Source organism: Sphaeroforma arctica, assembly GCF_001186125.1.
Source record: "Sphaeroforma arctica JP610 unplaced genomic scaffold supercont1.883, whole genome shotgun sequence".
NCBI lineage: Eukaryota > Ichthyosporea > Ichthyophonida > Sphaeroforma > Sphaeroforma arctica.
This window is the reverse complement of record NW_014039675.1, coordinates 13,340-32,287: the sequence shown is the minus strand read 5'-3', so window position 1 is coordinate 32,287 and position 18,948 is coordinate 13,340. Positions and strand designations below refer to the sequence as shown.

Genomic DNA, 18,948 nt, shown 5'->3' with positions numbered 1-18,948 from the left:
TAGCCTTGTTAGTTTGTTTGTGTGTGTGTGTGTGTGTGTGTGTGTTATATATGTATATGCAATATATATATATATCAATGTTTGAATGTTAAGAAGGTACATGTATACCTATATATACATGCGTATTCACATAAATGCATAAATAAAAATATATGCAAAAGTGCATATTCTGCATTGGGATTGTGCAACACGCATATATTGGATACTTATTCGCTTTGCTGCTGTCGACTGTTATATCTACATTCACATACATAAACCTATCTTGTATATCTGAAGATATCTATTTTATATGCGCACTGGAAGGAACATCTCTGTTTGAAACAGTGCGAAGGCTCATACCGATTTTTCTGCCAGCCCGAATACCCATCAGTCTCCACACTTGTGACTGTGATAAACTTTGACTTCCAATCACATGGCACTGATTCCCACACGCTACTAAACCCTTGGTGGTGACTCCATCCCACCTTTCTTGCTGTCCACCTAATGCGCAGGACTGAACGGAAGTATATACGATTGCTCGGCAAGGCCCGATTTCTATGGTCCAAGTAAGTTCTGTGTTTGACCGCCTTCCCCACTCCTGTTCACTGGGTGCACCAGTCGCGATTCTCTAGCACACGTACTCAGTCTGTCTCTGCTTTAAAGGGCCCCGATATTCACATCATTTTACTTGAAGCAATCTATAGTTAATCACTATTGCTGTGGCATATTCCGTATGCACTTTCATTGCTACGAGCCAAACTCTAGCATATATTTATATATATATATATACTATGTGTGTGTGTGTGTGTATGTTTGTATGTTGTATGTATGCATGTATGTATGTATGTATGTCTGTATTTATATATATATGTATGTATGTATGTATGTATGTATGCATAAATGCATATATGTGTACATGTATATTTTAATGTATGTATATATATATTATTATATATATATATGTATGTATATATAAATATAAATATATTATTATATTATTATATATTATTGTAATGTATATATATATATATATTTATATATATATACTTGCTGGTCGCTCACAAACTCTTCCCGACTTCGCAACTGTTGTAATTCATATATCGATGATGGGAATAATCAGTAGCCAGCACTCGGTCTTCCATTCTTCTCCCTCCTTCTCTGTCTCATTTCTGATATCTGTATCTGTCATTTGAGCAGAAGGTCCTTATGGTCTGTTTGCGGGTAGAGATGCGAGTCGTGCACTGGCTACGGGTGACCTATCCGGTGACTCACTTTCCACAGAACACGACGATTTAGGTGTGTATGTTCGCGTTCTGAATGGCACAAGTTGTCAATGTGATGTGTTATGTGGCATAGCGAAGTGTGAAGCGCCCTGCTCCGTTATCGTCTCGAATGTATTACACTAGGCTGCATTGTCCTTGTTGTATGTTACACTCTCTTGTCCATGTTTGATCCAAGGTTTCACACTGTACCTGACTTTACCTGACCTGGCCCCATCGGCCCATATCTTGGGTCTTCGTCCACATGTGGTTCTCTGCATACCCTTGCCACTAAGCTATCCGCGTTATTGTATCGTTGTGAAATCTCTCTCCTCCTCACAGCGACATTGACTGAAGATGAGAAGGAGGCCATGCGCGAGTGGGAGCAGACCTACAGCATAAAGTACCGGCGGGTGGGTGCGTTGGTACGTGAACACGTATCAGCTGCGACTACAGACTCTGAGGGGAACATTCCCACAAGCTCCACCAAGGTACGTTACAATCCCTTGACGTGCTACAGAGTGCACAGTACTCTCTCCCCATAAGCATTCCACACATTGCTGCGTAACGCACACATTCCGTCGCGATCGAAAGTGCATGGTTGGGAGATGGGTGTGTCGCCGGTCAGGTCCACGCGTGTGGTCACGGGGATTGTTGTATCGCTAGAAATTAGTACTGATATCTGGGCCGGTGGCGGTGAAAGCTCATCATCTGCGCACTCTTGGCCACTCAGTTACTATTGAGCACACGATTACTATTCTTCTGTGAATGGAGGTATGTAATTAATTACGGGCGGGTTATGGCCCATGTGAATACTCAGGTTTGTGTTCGTGTGTATTCGTTTTCCACTCAGACCACGGCAACAGTGCCAGACGCTCACTCTGCAGAGGCAGTGAACCCCGATCCTACGCCGACAGCAGAGGCTGAACACCAACCCGTGGAACAACCGAGCACCGTGGGGAATCAAACTGCCACAGCTACGGAAGACTTGGAGCTTGATCCTACGATCCTCCCACCACCACCACTACCAGTTGTAACGGACATCGACGCAACCAACGAACCAAATCCCGCAAGCCAAGACGTTGGGGATGTTGTGCATACCCAGGCTGCGGAGGTAGATGCGAGTTCGGTTTCAGACGATCAGAAGTCGGCAAATGATGCCGACGGGGACTTAAACAATGAAACGAGCGCGCGAGAGAGTCACCTTTTGTCTCGATTGCGTGCGGAGTCGAGATCGCCCACGCCTTCTGTTGGCAAAGACTGGGAGTTTGTTGAGAAAGTATGTACTCGTATGGGACTGGAATGGGCACGCGCGTGTGTACCTATATCCGCACCCATGTATTGTGCTTGTGTGCGTAGCTTGTGGTCACCAGTAGATATGGTGGAGGGATGTGTGATCAGTGCAGTCGTGTGTGCTGGGTAACCTTTATACGGGTGCCAAGCAGAGCGTGTGGTAAACAGATGTATTTACGCGGATGAGACCTATGGATGGTGTGGCATCACTGGGGTTTGCACGCGTCCCAATTCAATACAATGCTTGTGCCTAACTTTTGTTTGTCTTTGGTGTCTAGTGAACATCCGTGTTGTGTTCATTATTATCCGTGCTCTGTCGCTGTACTGCTCAGTAGGATACAGTTTGACCTTTGGGTGACATTGTTTCTCTTTGTGGGCCACACATGGGGTAAATTTGCAGCACCACGTATTCATCAAATTGTATTCATAAACTTATAGTATCCTCTAAATAATGCTTGTGGTTCGAAATGCATGTGCCTAAGATGGAACGTTGAGCTTTGGGGCTTAGTTCTATTTCGCCAACAACTAACTATCTCGAGTATGCACGCACGTGTGCAAAACCACATCATGTGGTCACAGGCCGATGCCGAAAGTAAAACTCTTTAGAAGGAAGGTTATACGATTCATTACGGTATACGGGATACATGTGGACCCCAACCCACCTGAGCGAAGGGAGACACGCTCATTGGCTCAGCTTTCCCTCTCACGACTTCACATCGAACAACATCAACCCACAACTGGACAACCCCTAAAAGACATACATGTAGAAACGTACAAATGTACATACGTCGACATACATCTCCACGCGCATGTCATCTGACGTGTCAAAAATAAGAGAGCTTCTGATATACCACTGCGCCGGACGCCACCAAACGAGTTTTAATGACACTGACGGGCGAGGATGTGAAGGATTAGGGCAAATGTGTGTCAGTGGAGAAATGGGCGCAAGTTGTTGCGTAGCCCTACACTATCCTTGCTGCATCTCAGTCGCGAGGATCAGAGTTCTTCCCACGTTGGCGTTGTTCTGCACGGCTATCTTTTCCTGTGTCAACCCGTGGGCTATGATTGCTTGATGTGGCACGCGCGGTATCACAAGTGTATCTGTAGTATATAAATGCATGCAGCTTGTACTTACTTCAATGTTATGCCAATTTTGAACTTGTTTATAAGTATGACGTTGCACCTTGCTTGTACTTTATGATTTACCTGAGGTCGCGTCAAACTCGACGCCTTCCTTCAGAGATATATCACAATAAAGAGATAAGTTGCCGATGATAAAGTCTCAGTCTGCTAGCTGGGCGTTCTCTTCGTCTGTTTGCTAAGATTTTCAAAAACTAGTGAATCCTGTCGTTCGTTGAATAGTTGCATAGACGAGGTACTCTGTCCATTCGTGACGGGCCCGAACCTAGAATTTCGTTACATGACAAGACACTTCCTCGACTATGAATTTCAGCACTTTTGATCGAGGCTACCGTCAATCGTACCCGAAATATTTGAAGCCGAGCAAGCTGAGGTCGAATAAAACCCTAGGACTCGCACTCTCGACCTTCTTTTTTTTTTATTTATTTTTATTTTTAAACTGAAAAAAACCCCCAAAAAATGAATATATAAAAAATCTCCCCACCCGAAATCGAATCAGGGACCTACCGATTGATGTAACCACTACAGTCGGTTGCTCTACCAACTGAGCTATAGAGAAGACATGACGGGGTGAAAAGAAAAATATATAATTTACAAAAATTATTTCTCTGTCTCAATAAGTTTTTTTTGTTTGTATGTTTTTTCATAACCTTATACACACACGATATTGACCCCTGACCCTAATCCGCTGTCTTAATCCTGAATCAATCGTGGCCGGTCGTCCGCAGAGTGTGAAGATGGGCAGCTTAACCAATCAATGATAAGCCGGCTGCACGACTCGCCGTCAGATGCGCTTCTCGTAAAAGCATACTCGTAGCGCGTGATCCGGCTGACTTTGCAATCATTGCATTCGTGATACACTTGAAATACAAGTTGAATAAGATTCGAGTGTACAATCCTGTGGATTTTACAGCCTTTCTCGATCCTCCCTTTAAGAGCATTGCTCTGACCTGATCATTTCAGAATAGTTGCTTCGGTTGATTATGTGATATCGAAATCAGGTAATGATTCCACGACATCACTTGAACTTGAAGACTCTTCTAGTCCATCTTTACGTGAAGGCTCTAAGATATATATACGACTGAAAGTTGGTTGACTATGAGTTGGATAATATGGTTGCATGCACCAGTTTAAGAAGCCTAATCTGAGCTTCGTAAACAGTAAATCTGTCTACAAGAATCTTCTTGTAGAATGCCTTTGCTAGTTGATGCTTGTGTTGTTTTGTTGTCATCTTGAGACCGTAGTGTCAAGATTGTAACCTTGTAACCTTGTATTCTCCCGCGTTGCTTATAGATGTTTCTGACTGTGACCACGTATTTGTTGCAATTGGACCTATTCGACATATTATTATACGCCACCAAGTGTACTTTGAGATGCTCGAGTTCTATGGTAGAGGAAAGCAACTACCTCGCTAACCACATAGATTGGCTCACATCGAATCATAGAGATTATTTTGTCGAACCAACTATTTGAGGTACCATCCTGTATCATTCTGTACATTTACTAAGTAATTCAGTAACTGTGATAATAACAACCACGGTGGATTCTCCCATATGTTCTCGTCTGATAAATTGATTTTAAAATGTATCACTTTGTTTCAAACTCATGTTGCACTCTATTACGCTCAGCAGCCATATTCAATGTAAGCGCCTTACGTTTAATATATATGGTTAGAGCCAGAGAAGAAGATTTTTCACTGTTTGTAAGCAGATAAAATGGGTTTCCCATATAAAAAGTAGTGACAGATAAAGGATTTCAAATCCATCAGGGCTTGCAATAACCCGAAGAAGGCCTTCTGTCTATCTCGTATATTTATACGTGACCACTCATTTTGATTCCTATTGAAGATTCGAAGGATGTTAGTCAAGCTCTGCCCCATCCATAAAACAGGTTTGTAGTAAGTGTAATCGTCGTCATATATTTTGTCAAAAATATCTTTGACTTGTGACTTCATAACAGGGCCATCAGGATCAAACGAGCGAGCAAATGAGATCTCGGAAATTGGGATATGGTGAGTGCCTAGATTGGTTGCACGAGTATTATTATCCACTTCATAAGTATTACCTTTCTTATCGTGATATGAGATCATAGAAGGTCTAGCCATCTTAGACGAGAGTTTTGTCACATTGTCGTATCTATTGATATTGTTAACGCATTCTTCAACTTTAAACTGAACAATTTTCTTTTCATTATTACATCGGTCATGTGCCTTTGACAAGACGAGATTCTTGTGCTCCAGTAAACAGGGGTAAACAACGTTCTGCATATGCTCGATTTTTTGTAGCTACGGGGTAATGTGTTTCCTCGGCGCAGTTTTATCAAATGTTGCTTATACTTCACCAAAGCGGCCCATGAAATAGTGAAACGGGAGTGTTCTGCTTTCAGGAAGTATGTAGTTATTCATTCGAAATTGAACCCATTTAAAATGAGAAGGTCTCCTATCCTCAACGGCATCTAGTGCGGCACCCAATGGTTTCTTAAGTTTTCTATGACGTGTCTCATTTGCACCCTTTGAAGTTTATAAGGAACACCACGCTCATGGGTCATGCGCGATACGAGTAAAGGTACCCCCATTTTGTCGGTTCAAATAGTATAATTCTGTAATTGTTTGCGGCGTTTATTCAGTATTGCATAAAGTAAATTGTAGCCCGAAGTCTGTCACGCATAAGAACTGGCATCGCCCGTATGCTTGTATCGTGAGAGTTTATCCAAATCAACTATGAGTCCGCGTATTGGTTGGTATTCTGTTACACTTTTTAGGAGTCCCCAGCTGTAACGCTTGATCTGGTTCTATTCAGAATCTGTACAGCATCGGTGAGCTTCACGTATGATTTCATTCTGTGCCGGGTGATAAAGCCCTGAACGAATATAAGTATGCTTGTAAGATCGATGAGTTGAGCTATGTCTGACCTAAACTTTACTTTCATGCTCTTCTAAGTCAGATTTCGAATAGCACGGCTGGGTGAAGCATCACTATTAGGGTAACTACGGTATTTGTAGGAGTCTTTTCCTGTGATACATAGGTACCAACGTTAGAATGCTTAAGTTCCTTATTCAGCTGTTTCGGCTCTTCTTTAAGAAGCGCTCTAAGAGTACTTGTGTTCGAGCTTCACGTTTGCATAAAGGTTTGAGTATTAAATGCACAGCCTTAACCAGTTCAATGTTTTTACAATCGAATGCCGCTTATATCGGCATAATCTCGACTGCATTCTTGTTGGGTGTATGTGTTGTGCGGGTCTGGATCTTGTGATTAAACTGCTTAGACTCTTCCAATTTGGCTAGTAATTTGGTTGAGGGTTCCCATTTAGTAGTACCTGCAAGACCGATACGACAAATAGAATCGGATCCCTGATACAAGAACGTGTCGACCTTTCGATCGAAATATATGAGTTGTCTTTACAGTATCATACTAGTATGTCCACGTATCCAAGGATCGAAGTTACGTACGCGGCAACACAGTGTTATTGTAGATTTGGTTATGTTAACGTTATTTAACAACAGATATCATTGTCAAGATGGGTTTGCCCATATATTATGTTTAGTTAAGTCCGACTGAAACGCATCGCCATTAGGGTGTGTCAACGACCTATATTCGTGTACTTGTTTTTTATTTACGACATGAGACTACAGCTCTCAGACCAAATTTTACAGCAGGGAAACTCCTTGATTATAGATATCATTAGAGCTATGTCACTCCCGAGAACTAATCATGTTTCCCAACACTCTCGAGGGTTGAGTTAATTTCTTAATTGATTCCTGAAATTGATCAAGTTTGTTACCCGCAACAACCTAAAAATAGCTGCGCCCCTAAGTGAGTCACAGCCTATGCAGAAGTGTATCGTGAGATCAGCTTGAGATAAAGTAGCAGAGAAGTCGAAATAGAACAATATCGAAGTGTTAAAGTGTACTGCAGAAGGGTTCTCATACTGACCATATGAAGTTTTACATTGGCCATCCCAAGCGGTTGAACACTAGCACAAACGCCTTAGGTATAAAACTAAAGGTGAGATCATAAATAAGGACACACGTTTGCACTTTATTCAGTTAGTAGCTAATAACTCTTTGACTGTTTTCCAAAAGTCAGGGACAAGTCAAGAAACCTTGTCAGGAAGATGGTTATATATTCCTGGTGTATGTGTAATGTTAAGTGCAAGCTTGACAGCTATATCATGCCAGTGGCTCACCAACTGTGATTCAGGATTCATGACTTTTAGGTAAGTTAAGGACTTTAAATCACAGGCGACAATAAAGTAGCTTCCATGTAGATAGTCTGTATTGTCTTGGCGCAGCTACAATAGTAATGGGTTATTGTTTAACGGCAGAGTAGTTTCGATAGTTTTTATTGTAACTCTTACTTGAAAATTATATATAGGATAATATTGTATATTTTAATTTCGATAAAGTTTTATATGTCTACGTGTACATCAGGCTTCATATTCGTTGGAGAGATTATGGTAAAATCGAAGGGAAGTTGAGATTGTCAAACTGCCGCGAGAAACTCGGGGCGAGTGATGCAACAATGGAAGACATACGGTGCGTTAGTTCACGGCGATGGATACAGAATTCCTCTACCATTGGGTGAGAACTTAAACCTGTGTGCCATTGCGTGGAATAAAGCTGGCCCACACTTGTAGTGGTAATTCGGTCTGAGATATTTTGAACGTGATACCAAGGAGGGTGAGGTTGTCTTCAGCAATTCTGTTTCAGAGCGAAGTCGGGGGCTGTCCGATACCACACCACATAATTGCTATATTTGGAATATCCTGGTTAGCCATAGTGGGAAGTATCATGGGTGGCACCAGAAGTCTCGAAGATTTGGTCTGTACGTTGCCTACCCTTTATATTTTGATATAGTACGCCCCCCAACCACTCGATCTTCGATCTGAAGTGTCGGTCGCTCCTTGGAATGGAACGTCATCTACCGTATATTGCATGATCGGTGCATCCATTTACATATTTTTTTACTATTTTAAATACTCCATCCCATTCTTTAGTCCATAGATTTTCCAACGGTCCTTTGTGAAGTCGTACATGACTGACAGTTTTCAGATAGTGGTTAGGGTGAGGAACTGAATTCAAAAAGAAGTTAGCAATCCCACACATATAGTTTACATCTTTCCCTGTAGCTGATGTTAATAAGTCCAACAGAAATTGCTCTTTATCAGAATCAATTTTAATCGCTGCAGATAATTTGTACCTAAGTAAATGAATAGTATCGTTAGAAGATAAAAACTTGTCCCTATTGATTTTAAGATTAGCATCGTTTGGTCGTTTCAAGACTTCTTTAATGAGTTAATATTGTTGAGCTGTCTTTGTGTAGATCACTATATCATAAAAGTAGGCAATATGTTGTCCGAAAGGTCCGCAAATAGCGGAGGAAGGAAGGTAAAAAATGTAGCCCTTCAGGTACATCTATAGACTAGTACTTCTCACCTTGCCACGTGAATAAATCGTAGACATATAGTTGATGAAATGTAGTGTTGAAATCTATGTTGAAAAAGACAGTTGCACCTTAACTTTTACGCAGTATCTCGTTCATCTTAGGAAAGGGAAAAGTATTGCGGTATCAATATAATACTTGGAGATATGTTTTAATACCACAATTGTTTTACTAAACATCCCAAGACCGCTAATAGTGCGAGGTTAACAGAGATCACATCGTAGTAGGTCACAATCAACCCTGCTGGCCTCAGTCTTCAATTTAGGTCTTGACATGTCTTCAACTTACATAATTATGAGAAGGACAATTTAGCTTAGAGAACCTAACATTAGTTAAATCAAGTTTAACATGCCCGTTAGAGAACTTGAACATACACCAATCAATGATTCTAACATTCCTGTTCTGTGCAATGAGTTCACAGTTTAATCGATAAAGTGCGGCATCATATCTTTTGCTTCACCTTCTGGAGACATAGGTGTCTTTTACGTGATATCATTCGACTGATACTTTATTGGGTCTAACCCGTTAGCTAGGCCAGTCATAGTTATACCTGACCTAAGACAATCGGTCAGATCTATATTTAAATCGTATTTTTGAGGCGTATATTCATACCAGTAGCGTAGGCTGCGCTGCGCGGTGTGATATGGCATTTTTGAGGCGTATATTCATACCAGTAGCGTAGGCTGCGCTGCGCGGTGTGATATGGCAGATACTTCAGCACCTGGGTCAAACAGAGCTATAACTTTTTCACCATTTATACGCATTGAACAGTTCGTTCGTCAGCTTTGGTGAAGTATATATCAAACTTTTTTCTTTCTTTCCTTCATATTCTTGTTCTAATCACACACATGAAACTGCCTTCTCTACTTGAACATCCGGCATGTCCTTTCAGTTGTCTGAGCGCCACCGACTGATACCTTTGCAAGTAAAATTGTCTTTCATATAGTGTCCAAAGATTGGCTTGCCTGGAGCACACTTTCCAAAGTCATACTTAATTGTTTCATTTGTAATTATATTTCGTGATGTCGTGATCACACTTAAAGCAATGTGCTCGTAAGTTCTTCTCCTTATTAGGTTCTGGGAATATGTGAGGAAGTCCTACCTGCAGTGGTAGTGGGAGGCTTTTTAGTGTTACAAGAAGATTTAGAATCAACCGCGATACGCTTAGCGGACTGAGTAAGGCTTGTAGTACTCAGTATTCTGGTGGTTGCAAAAGTAAATTTCTGAACTAATTTTTAGAAAGACGGCCATGTCACCACTTTAAAGATGTTAGCCCCCATAGTCTCCATCATCTGACATATCGATATATATTTGCCAGTGTAAGTATGACCACCCATCTTACGGTTCATATGCGACATGTGAGCAAGTACACCTCGTATGGTGATTTCGTTTGCGAATGAGTTACGAGACTCGAGAAATTCACGATCACGTGCATCTTTAAAGCAATTATTTATGTAAATGATTCCAGGGTAATGTCTTTCAGTTAGGCTCGTGAGCTTTTAGTATGGTGTGCAATTCACTAGGCTCGCATAAATGTATGAAAGCTTTCATCATTTGCTCATCCTTAAGGTTGGCAGATTTCCTACGTCGTTCAAATGCCTCCAGTGTTTCCACTAAACTCTCATTAGATGAGAAATTGACCTCAGCATGAGTTTTTCCAAGATGCTCTATAGAGCTTGGTTCAGTGCGCTCTCGCTACACACGTTCAGGCTACGTGCTATTTGCGATAGGATAGCAATTCTCTTATATTTCATAAGGTTTCGAATGTGACTCGCTTGCTGTTCATCGAGGTCCAAGTCCTTCAAGAGACGTTCCTCGAACGCTTGCATACATGTACGTTGGGCTGCATAGTCCTCAATACTAGAGTGGATACTCTTTAGGGACGTGCTGGTATACGATTTACCAAAGTCGAGGTACGTGGTAGGTGAAAGTCGATATTACGAGGTTGCTATTTACGAGGTTGCTATTCCTAATCACATTAGTTTAGAGTTAGGTCTGTTCAAACAATGATCGATGGTCGCTTCAGAGAGGTACAGGTTGTAATATGTGTTTGCAGCACCATTTTTACTATTATTTGTATTAGTGGTTAGCCTTCTGGCTGGTAAACCAGAAATGTAGTTAAACGTCGAATAACAGTATCTCAACGTTCTTCCCCTGTTCGGAGAGAGACGTTGTTCTTTAATTCATTTACCCTTAATTACAGAATCAAATACCTATGAGTCATGTGCCGATCTAAAACTCTGAACGGTACAAACTAAGTATACAGATTATGATATTATAAACTAAAATAACCTAAACTAAAATAACCCTAATAGCCCTGTCTGGTTGAACACTAATAACCCCGTCTGGGTGTATTCCGACCACAGAAAGTCCCAAGTTCCAATCAATTTATTCTTCTTCTTGGCATTGAAATTAAGTCTACCATGCGCACTACGATAGAAGAGTTATCTGTGGTGGCAGTGGCTAGCTCCTTCAAGAGCTTTCTCCAGGAGTATCTTTTGGCGTCGAGAACTCGAATAGGTAGGGACCAGATTGTCAAAAAGCCAATTTAAAACCCAAAACCACAGTTATCGAATATATATCGAGTTTTTTTAGTCCGGATCGAATATTCCTAATCCACAGTCATCAGAAATATAGCGGTATTGCCGGTGGATGATACCGGGATCCCGTGTATGAGAGTAACACTCATATATCACTTGATTGAATCTCGTGAAGAAACATAAAACGTGAATAAAGGCACAATGTGAGTCTTTCAGACTAAGACTTTTACCTAGCTGAAAGATTTGCAATTGAGAAGAGGTCAATCGTTCCCTTTACTGAGGTAATAAGAATAAGGTCCCCAAAATCGGCCCCGACAAATGGTATCCCGCCACCAACATTCAATGGAATAGTCTCAACATCAGGAGTTATAGCATCTTCAACATTGGTCCTAATATTTCCCCATTATTAATTTGTTGGGCCCCAGAATTTGATGGAACAGGGTCAGGAGCCAAGCTGGCGTCTCGGGTAATATCCCTATGTGATACTCTAATACCGGCTAGAAGCTTCGTGGTCGTGCAAAGCTCGGTATCCGAAGTGAATGTCTTTAACAGTTCTGACTTAGCTTGGCAAGTCACTTTCTCGGCAGTTTCTTTGGCGAAACTAGCAGTAGAAGGGCCAGGCGCACCTACGGGACCTCAGCAGGCTCAACAGGCTAAGCTTGTGTGAGCTTGTGTGAGAATGATCGGGGTTGCCTTGGTAAGAGCCTTAGTACCCTCGATCACACAGAACGTACCTCTAGCATCTTTATAATTTTTTTTCACCGTAAGAACTTGGGGTTTATAGCTCACTTGGCCTCGTTGTAGATAGGTGGAAGTATGTGAACCCTGTTAATAGATTAGTCATCATAGCTAAAGGTTCTTATTCGGAGAAGTTAGAAAATGAAAAACACTTAAAATGTTGGAGAATGGCGAGAGGACCAAAACTATAAGTAGTAGTTCAAGAGTTTATATTGTTTAGCAAATGATTTCCTATACCTTCTATTGTCTCAAATAGATTTAAGAATTAAAATCAATATGTCTTATCTCATTTGATTTCGATTTTTCGATTGACCGCTAGAAAATAATTGGACGATCATCTCGTTTTGCTCTTTCCACGTCTTTAGCTTTGTCACAGTAGATTTCGTCGTCTTCAACTTATTACACTGTCACATCAATATGTCTTATCTCATTTGATTTTGATTTTTAGATTGACCGGCCGTATCTCTATGGAAAATAATTAGACGATCATCTCGTTTTGCTCTTTTCACGTCTTTAGCTTTGTCACAGTAGATTTCGTCGTCTCCAACTTATTACACTGTCACGAGGACAGCTTAAAGCTATACTGTGTTGCCTCGAACCAAAGATTCTTGCGAAGGTTTGCTGTAAACATGATCCGACCAGACTCGTTTAAAGTTCTAGACAAACTTGTCAATCTACTCCTATCGATTGTTCTAGACAAACTTGTCAATTTACTCATATCGATAGTTATAGACAAACTTGTCAATCTACTCATATCGATAAGCGCCTGCCTATCCTCTTGATATAGTGGGTATGTAGCTGACTACTTATTTATATCCTTGATGTACTTCTTGTTCTCTACAATTGTCCTCTCTATCTGGACTACTCGCAATTCAGAACCTACCTTGTATTGGTATTGCCTTGCCGTAGAATAATACAGAATAGCTTCCTCATGCTTACCCGTATCTAATGCCGTAGCGGCATTAGATTCTACACTCGTTATACGAGCTGTAAAGTGCTCATCTAGTCCGAAGCTCATAATGTAGAAGTCCTGATTGTTGCTGGCCATGTAGTCGCTTTTCACCTTCTTCACCAGATCTCGACGAACTCACAATTGGTGATGCCTTAGGCGATTGATGAGAAACTGGTAGCGGCGCTGGAGTACGCTCCTTTCTCGGTAAGTTAACAGATTTTTGTTCTGGCGCCGGGCGTTTAGTAACGCGAGGGATATTAATGGTACAATTATATATCCCAGTGTTCGATTCGTTTTCATCTTCATGTCTAACATGGTCATCGCCAAATCGTCGCCGTCGTAATCATCCTCTGATTATACAGTCTGCTTCCCTTCACAAGATTGCTCGCCTCTGGTATTCTTATTCTCGGCCTCCTGCTTACGTTGAAATTGCTGGTAGCGTCTTTTCACATCCTAGTTCTCTTCGTTGAACCCTTCCGACGCTTCTTTAACTCCTTTAACTCAGATGTAATCATTAAAAGGGTTTAGAATTTGTTTAGATATGAGACGCTTTGATCAGATCATACCTACACACATTCTACACATACCTCGTATAAGTGAGATGCTGAGATCTTTTGAAGAAGCCTTTGTCCTTTCAAAGATATACCTTACATAAGATCCTTAAAAGCAATCGTAGGTACATTTTATCAGCATGGAGGGAAAGCAAAATACGTTCAGAGAGCACCACTTGGGCTCCATATGGTTTCTGCAATCGTTCAACAGATCATGGAAGATCTATTTAAAGATATGCCTCAAATAAAGCTTTACTTGGATATATAACTATCTCAACAGCAAACCAGAAATTAAGACAAGTCTTGGCGCGTTTCAACGCTCAAAAATTCAAATTTAATGAAAATGTGTGAATGGGGAGTTGATAAGGTCCAAATACTTGGATACTTTATCGCAGGTGACGGTATAGAGATAGGCTAAGGTAAAGTGGATTAACTTCTAGACTGGACAATCCCTACAGCCTTTCCGGATTTGTAAACTTTAATATAGGTTGGATCCTTCACACATCGAATTTGTGAAAACCCTTTGGTCACATACGTTTACATAAAGATAAACTAGTAAAACCTGTCGACAGCTGAATATGAGGCGGGTTTACGTGAAGGGAAGACCGCCGTTCAAACTGCTCTAGTGATGGGTCGTACTACAACGAAAAACTTTCTAAGGTAGCTACCGATACATCCGATAAGGTTGCAGGCGGAGTACTATATCATATTATTGCGAACGAAGCTAGATATGTGCAGTTCTTTAGCAAGTATTTAATTTATTTACAGAGTATTTATTCTACTGCAAACCAGAAATTTTTCGCAACAACATCGGCTTGCCACTATAAAATGGCTTATGACCAAAGGTAGTTAGTATATTTTAGTGATATGAAACTACAATATCAAATAGTAAGTAGATGAAATGACCATCTACGTCAGTTCTCGTATACAATAGAACATATACCAGGTATGGATGTATGCATAACCGCTTACCGGGCATGCTAATACGTCTGCTACCAAAATACCAGAAATAGCCCAAGAATGTGCTAACCCACTTTGGAGTTAATTAGGCAATTGATCAATTTTATTAACAAATTGAACGCTAAAATCACTACATTTCGTCTTATACGGAAAAAAGATCTCTGGTTTAAAGAACAAGTGGATATGATAAAGGATGAACCAATTTGTTTAGAACGAGGTGTTCTTATTCTCCTGTATTGAGTACGTAGGCGATGAAGAAGATACCCTTTCTTCATACGATGGTGTCATACGATGGTGTGCCGTATAAACCCAAAAGAAACGTCTACTCGGAAATCTTCAATGTATTCCCAACTTAGGGTAGCTGAATCTACCATTCCCCATAAAAGATAGATAATAAAACGAATATGAAAATACAACAGCACAGAGAGATAACAAGTCTTTGAAGACTACGTAAACTTCACAAATAGTATTTGCGTCTACTTTGCCTGAGAGTAGAACAAAGGCCACAGCCGATCGCTTTCATATGAGTATGAAGGACGCGACCGAGGAAGTGCGTACTAGAATCACATCCTCCTTAAAAGTGGTATGCCTGAAGTTTATGATCAATATTATGAAGCTGGTTGACTGGAGTCAATCTTTAGTATGGGCGAGATTCTATTAGTCATAAGACTGATGATCCTAAAGAGGATAAAGTACAATGGAGGATATAGATAAATCTATCAACACGGAAGCTTCAGCTACATAGTCACCTTTGGTGGACCCTATATCGGTACAAGGGGAACTCTCTTTCTCTCTCATGAGCTTATAGTCAGGAGAAGTACAGACTCTCCGCAAACTTTAGATGTTGATATACTCAAGTGGATCAAACAATATGAAAAAATAAAGCATTCTGCAGTAGATGCAAAGGTTACAGTAGATGTCTGGTCAACCTTAATCTCTGAGAATTCTGGGAATAAGAGTATTTTAAGTGCGAATCTTGTGGAAGAACCCATATAAATCGATATGGGACACCACACAGGTCGGTGCTTAACGATTAACCATGTACAGGGTCATCATTGTTCTGGCTGCAACGAATTCAGTCGGACGACATGAAAAGTATGTCTTCCATATGTTTGATGTAGCCGCCAGAAATAACTCGTTCTATCCTGTAAGGAACAAACTACCCGAGACCTTGGCGGCAATATGCCTACGCAGCACAGCTACTCTACATGCTTATGCCATGATTGGCGGTGAGTTTTTATACATGAGCTTATGATACCTTAAAACCCTAAAACTCGTTTAAACTCGTAACAACTCGCATCTGGCGTATGTCAGAAACAGTGAGATCCCTTAAAGCCACAAACGCAAGGTGCTACACTTAGGACCACCTTAAAATACGATGTTGTCGATTGACCATATCGTTTGACATAGGTACAAGATCAGACGAATGAAATACCTGACCCTGTAACCAGCGCAATTTCGCCAGACTATTTCTGTGGCAGAAAGAGTGTGTTAGAACACTTTGTAGTAGGAGTGCCTGAAAAGGCTCATTCACGAATTTGGCGGAAAGAATAGACTGAGTGTATACCCTGTAAGTAAAGAAAAGCGGAGCATTGCCCTCGTAAAAGCTCAAGGTCGTTGGTCCAACAAGAAGAATCAAGTCTTCTTAAAAAAAGTGACTATGTTAACACAAAACAGAGAAACTTGGACACTGGCGAGTTAGTTCTTTAGTGGTCGTACTCTCGAGTGGTTCAAGAAGAACCAAGGCAACATAGCTCAATAGATACAAGATATATCAACTGGTATACAGAATGTTGGGAAAATCTGACGCCAATCAGGCAGACTAGAGCTACTTATTGGACAAGAGAAAAAATCTGTTCCCATATATATTAAGGAACTTGACGATTAGTTGAAGATGAATGTCTGCTTGAAGTTGATAAATAAAAATAGCTTGGTAGAGACTATAAAACTTGCAGAAATTGCAGACTAAAACACACAGAAGCCACGTGACGCACGTGGCAAGTCTGATGTCTCGAGTTAGGGCAGAGATGTGGGTGGCAGTAAATACAAGTGTAACAAGTGTAGAAAAGCTGACCATTTCGCTAAGGATGGTTTGTTTGACGGCGAGTGCAGAAAGCATGGCAAGAAAGAAGTTGATTAATAAAAATAGCTTGGTAGAGACTATGAAACTTGCAGAAATTGTAGACTCAAACAAACAGAAGCCACGTGACGCGCGTGACAGGTCTGATGTCTCGAATCAGGGCAGAGATGTGGGTGGCAGTAAAGACAAGTGTAACAAGTGTAGAAAAGCTGGCCATTTCGCTAAGGATGGTTCGTTTGACGGCGAGTGCAGAAAGCGTGGCAAGGAAGGCCATATGGTGGTAGTTTGTAAATAGGCACAACAAAATGGCCTGGATCGAACGACGACTGGGAGATAGCAAAGTAGTTTAGCGAGAAGAATTGACAATTGACAGTTGTAGTGTCGGCCATACCAGACAGGGGGGCTGAGGTAAAATTGTTGCCAAACGGCTGGGATGTATGTCCAAATCCGAAGGAAGAATATCTATCGGTAGCTGAAGTGAGCTTGCTTGATAAACTTGGTGGACATACTTGATTGCCGAATAGATTTGTTGAGCTCACGGTTGAGTTTACTCGTTGGCAAGGTATTGTGCGCATCTCTACTTGGGTGGCCATAGATACAAAATACTTGGGTGGCCATAGATACGAAATACTTGGGGTGGCCATAGATACCTGGGTCATCGCTGACAGTCAAAATGAGAACAGACCAAGTAATGAAATTCGAGGAAGACTTGGCATAGTGACCATCGTTGTCTCCCAGGAGCAAAAAGCCTTTTGTGGGTAATGAATGACTGCTGTAATGCAATATTTGGTGCAAGAAGTTTTATGGGTATATTGTGAACAGTCTACGAAAGGGGGGGCTGAGCGCAAGATTATGATACAAGATGATGCTAACTTACTTTTTTATATATTATGAGCGAAAAATATAATCAAAGAGAGAGAGAGAGAGAGAGAGAGAGACCACCAGTGCCACCACATTGATGTTCGAGCACTCCGTGGTCAAACTGTGAGAGCACATCGTGAGCAGCTAAGCTCGCGGTCGGCAGCCAAGACGACCGATCGGACCCAGTGTAGGTACCCTGAAGGAGAACTTGTACACTTTTGAATGGTTCCAGGCTATTGAACGATTCGAGTTGTATATTCAAACGAAGTCTGCGGGAGTGTGGGTCAAGTATTCGTCACAGCTCTTACTAATCTACAGAACTTCATAAAGTCGTGAGATCTATTCAAGTTAAATATTTAGGGCATCCGTCAGATCGTCAATGATGAATATCATGGATACGACAAGAACTTTGCACCGGTACTCCCTTGTGTAGGAGCTCTGGGACTCCTTACGAATTTACGAGACCTTTCGGTACCTTGAATCTTGGCGGGTCCCGAATGAAGGGTTTCCGGCAATTCATATTGGGGGTTGATTTCAGAGCCAAAGCCAAGGTTATTCGTATATAACGGGGCGATAACACCTGCTTAAAGTGTCTACGAATATACGTCGACGATAAGGCCATGGTACAATTCGGGAACATCCTAGTTTTGGAGTTTCTAGGTCCGTACCTTTCCTTTTCACTACGAGTGTTATAGTCAAAGAATTCATAGCCTAGGTTGTTAGTAGTATAAGGTTGTTTGGGTGCAGATGGAGATAGATCCGCTAGCGTCTCCTTTTGCTGCAAACGAGATAAGGCGGTGACGCATTTTTCCGATAGCACACGGTGTACAGAAGGTGGCGGTGTAGAAATACGGCCTCCAGTCAGTCTAAAATATCAAGATCAAAGGAGATAACACATTGGTTTTTATTTGTATTTATAATTTTTTTTCTCTCCAATATTTCCAAAGCGTTCTATATTCACTTTTTTGATGGCCCCTATAGCCTGTGAAACTGCTATGACTTTTAGGGTTTTACACGGGCGGGCGTACACCCGACCATGTAGCCCTCCGCCAACGCTGTGACGACATCAGGAAGAACTCAAAAAAACGTTGGTCCAACAAGGAGATCGCGGCAATGGCCCGGCGCCAATACTACTACCAACTGGTTATGGGTAAA

General features: G+C 41.3%; 2 protein-coding genes and 1 non-coding gene across 3 annotated transcripts in view; 1 reads left to right on the top strand and 2 right to left on the bottom strand.

Moving 5' to 3' along the window:
* The window catches only part of SARC_09080 (hypothetical protein), a 4,202-nt gene extending 396 nt beyond the window's left edge, over window positions 1-3,806 (top strand). Inside the window, exons 2-6 of the mRNA XM_014296922.1 lie at window positions 492-545; window positions 1,177-1,275; window positions 1,581-1,729; window positions 2,092-2,517; window positions 3,111-3,806. Of these exons, the coding sequence (XP_014152397.1) occupies window positions 492-545; window positions 1,177-1,275; window positions 1,581-1,729; window positions 2,092-2,517; window positions 3,111-3,137 (755 nt within the window). The 3' untranslated portion in view covers window positions 3,138-3,806. The remainder of the gene's footprint in view (window positions 1-491; window positions 546-1,176; window positions 1,276-1,580; window positions 1,730-2,091; window positions 2,518-3,110) is intronic.
* A 340-nt stretch (window positions 3,807-4,146) lies between these two features.
* SARC_30202 lies at window positions 4,147-4,230 on the bottom strand. Its single transcript has one exon. It is a non-coding gene; the product is annotated as a tRNA-Tyr (tRNA).
* A 13,164-nt stretch (window positions 4,231-17,394) lies between these two features.
* The window catches only part of SARC_09079 (hypothetical protein), a gene marked incomplete at both ends in the record, with an annotated part of 1,719 nt that continues 165 nt past the window's right edge, over window positions 17,395-18,948 (bottom strand). Inside the window, 2 exons of the mRNA XM_014296921.1 lie at window positions 17,395-17,704; window positions 18,462-18,571. Of these exons, the coding sequence (XP_014152396.1) occupies window positions 17,395-17,704; window positions 18,462-18,571 (420 nt within the window). The remainder of the gene's footprint in view (window positions 17,705-18,461; window positions 18,572-18,948) is intronic.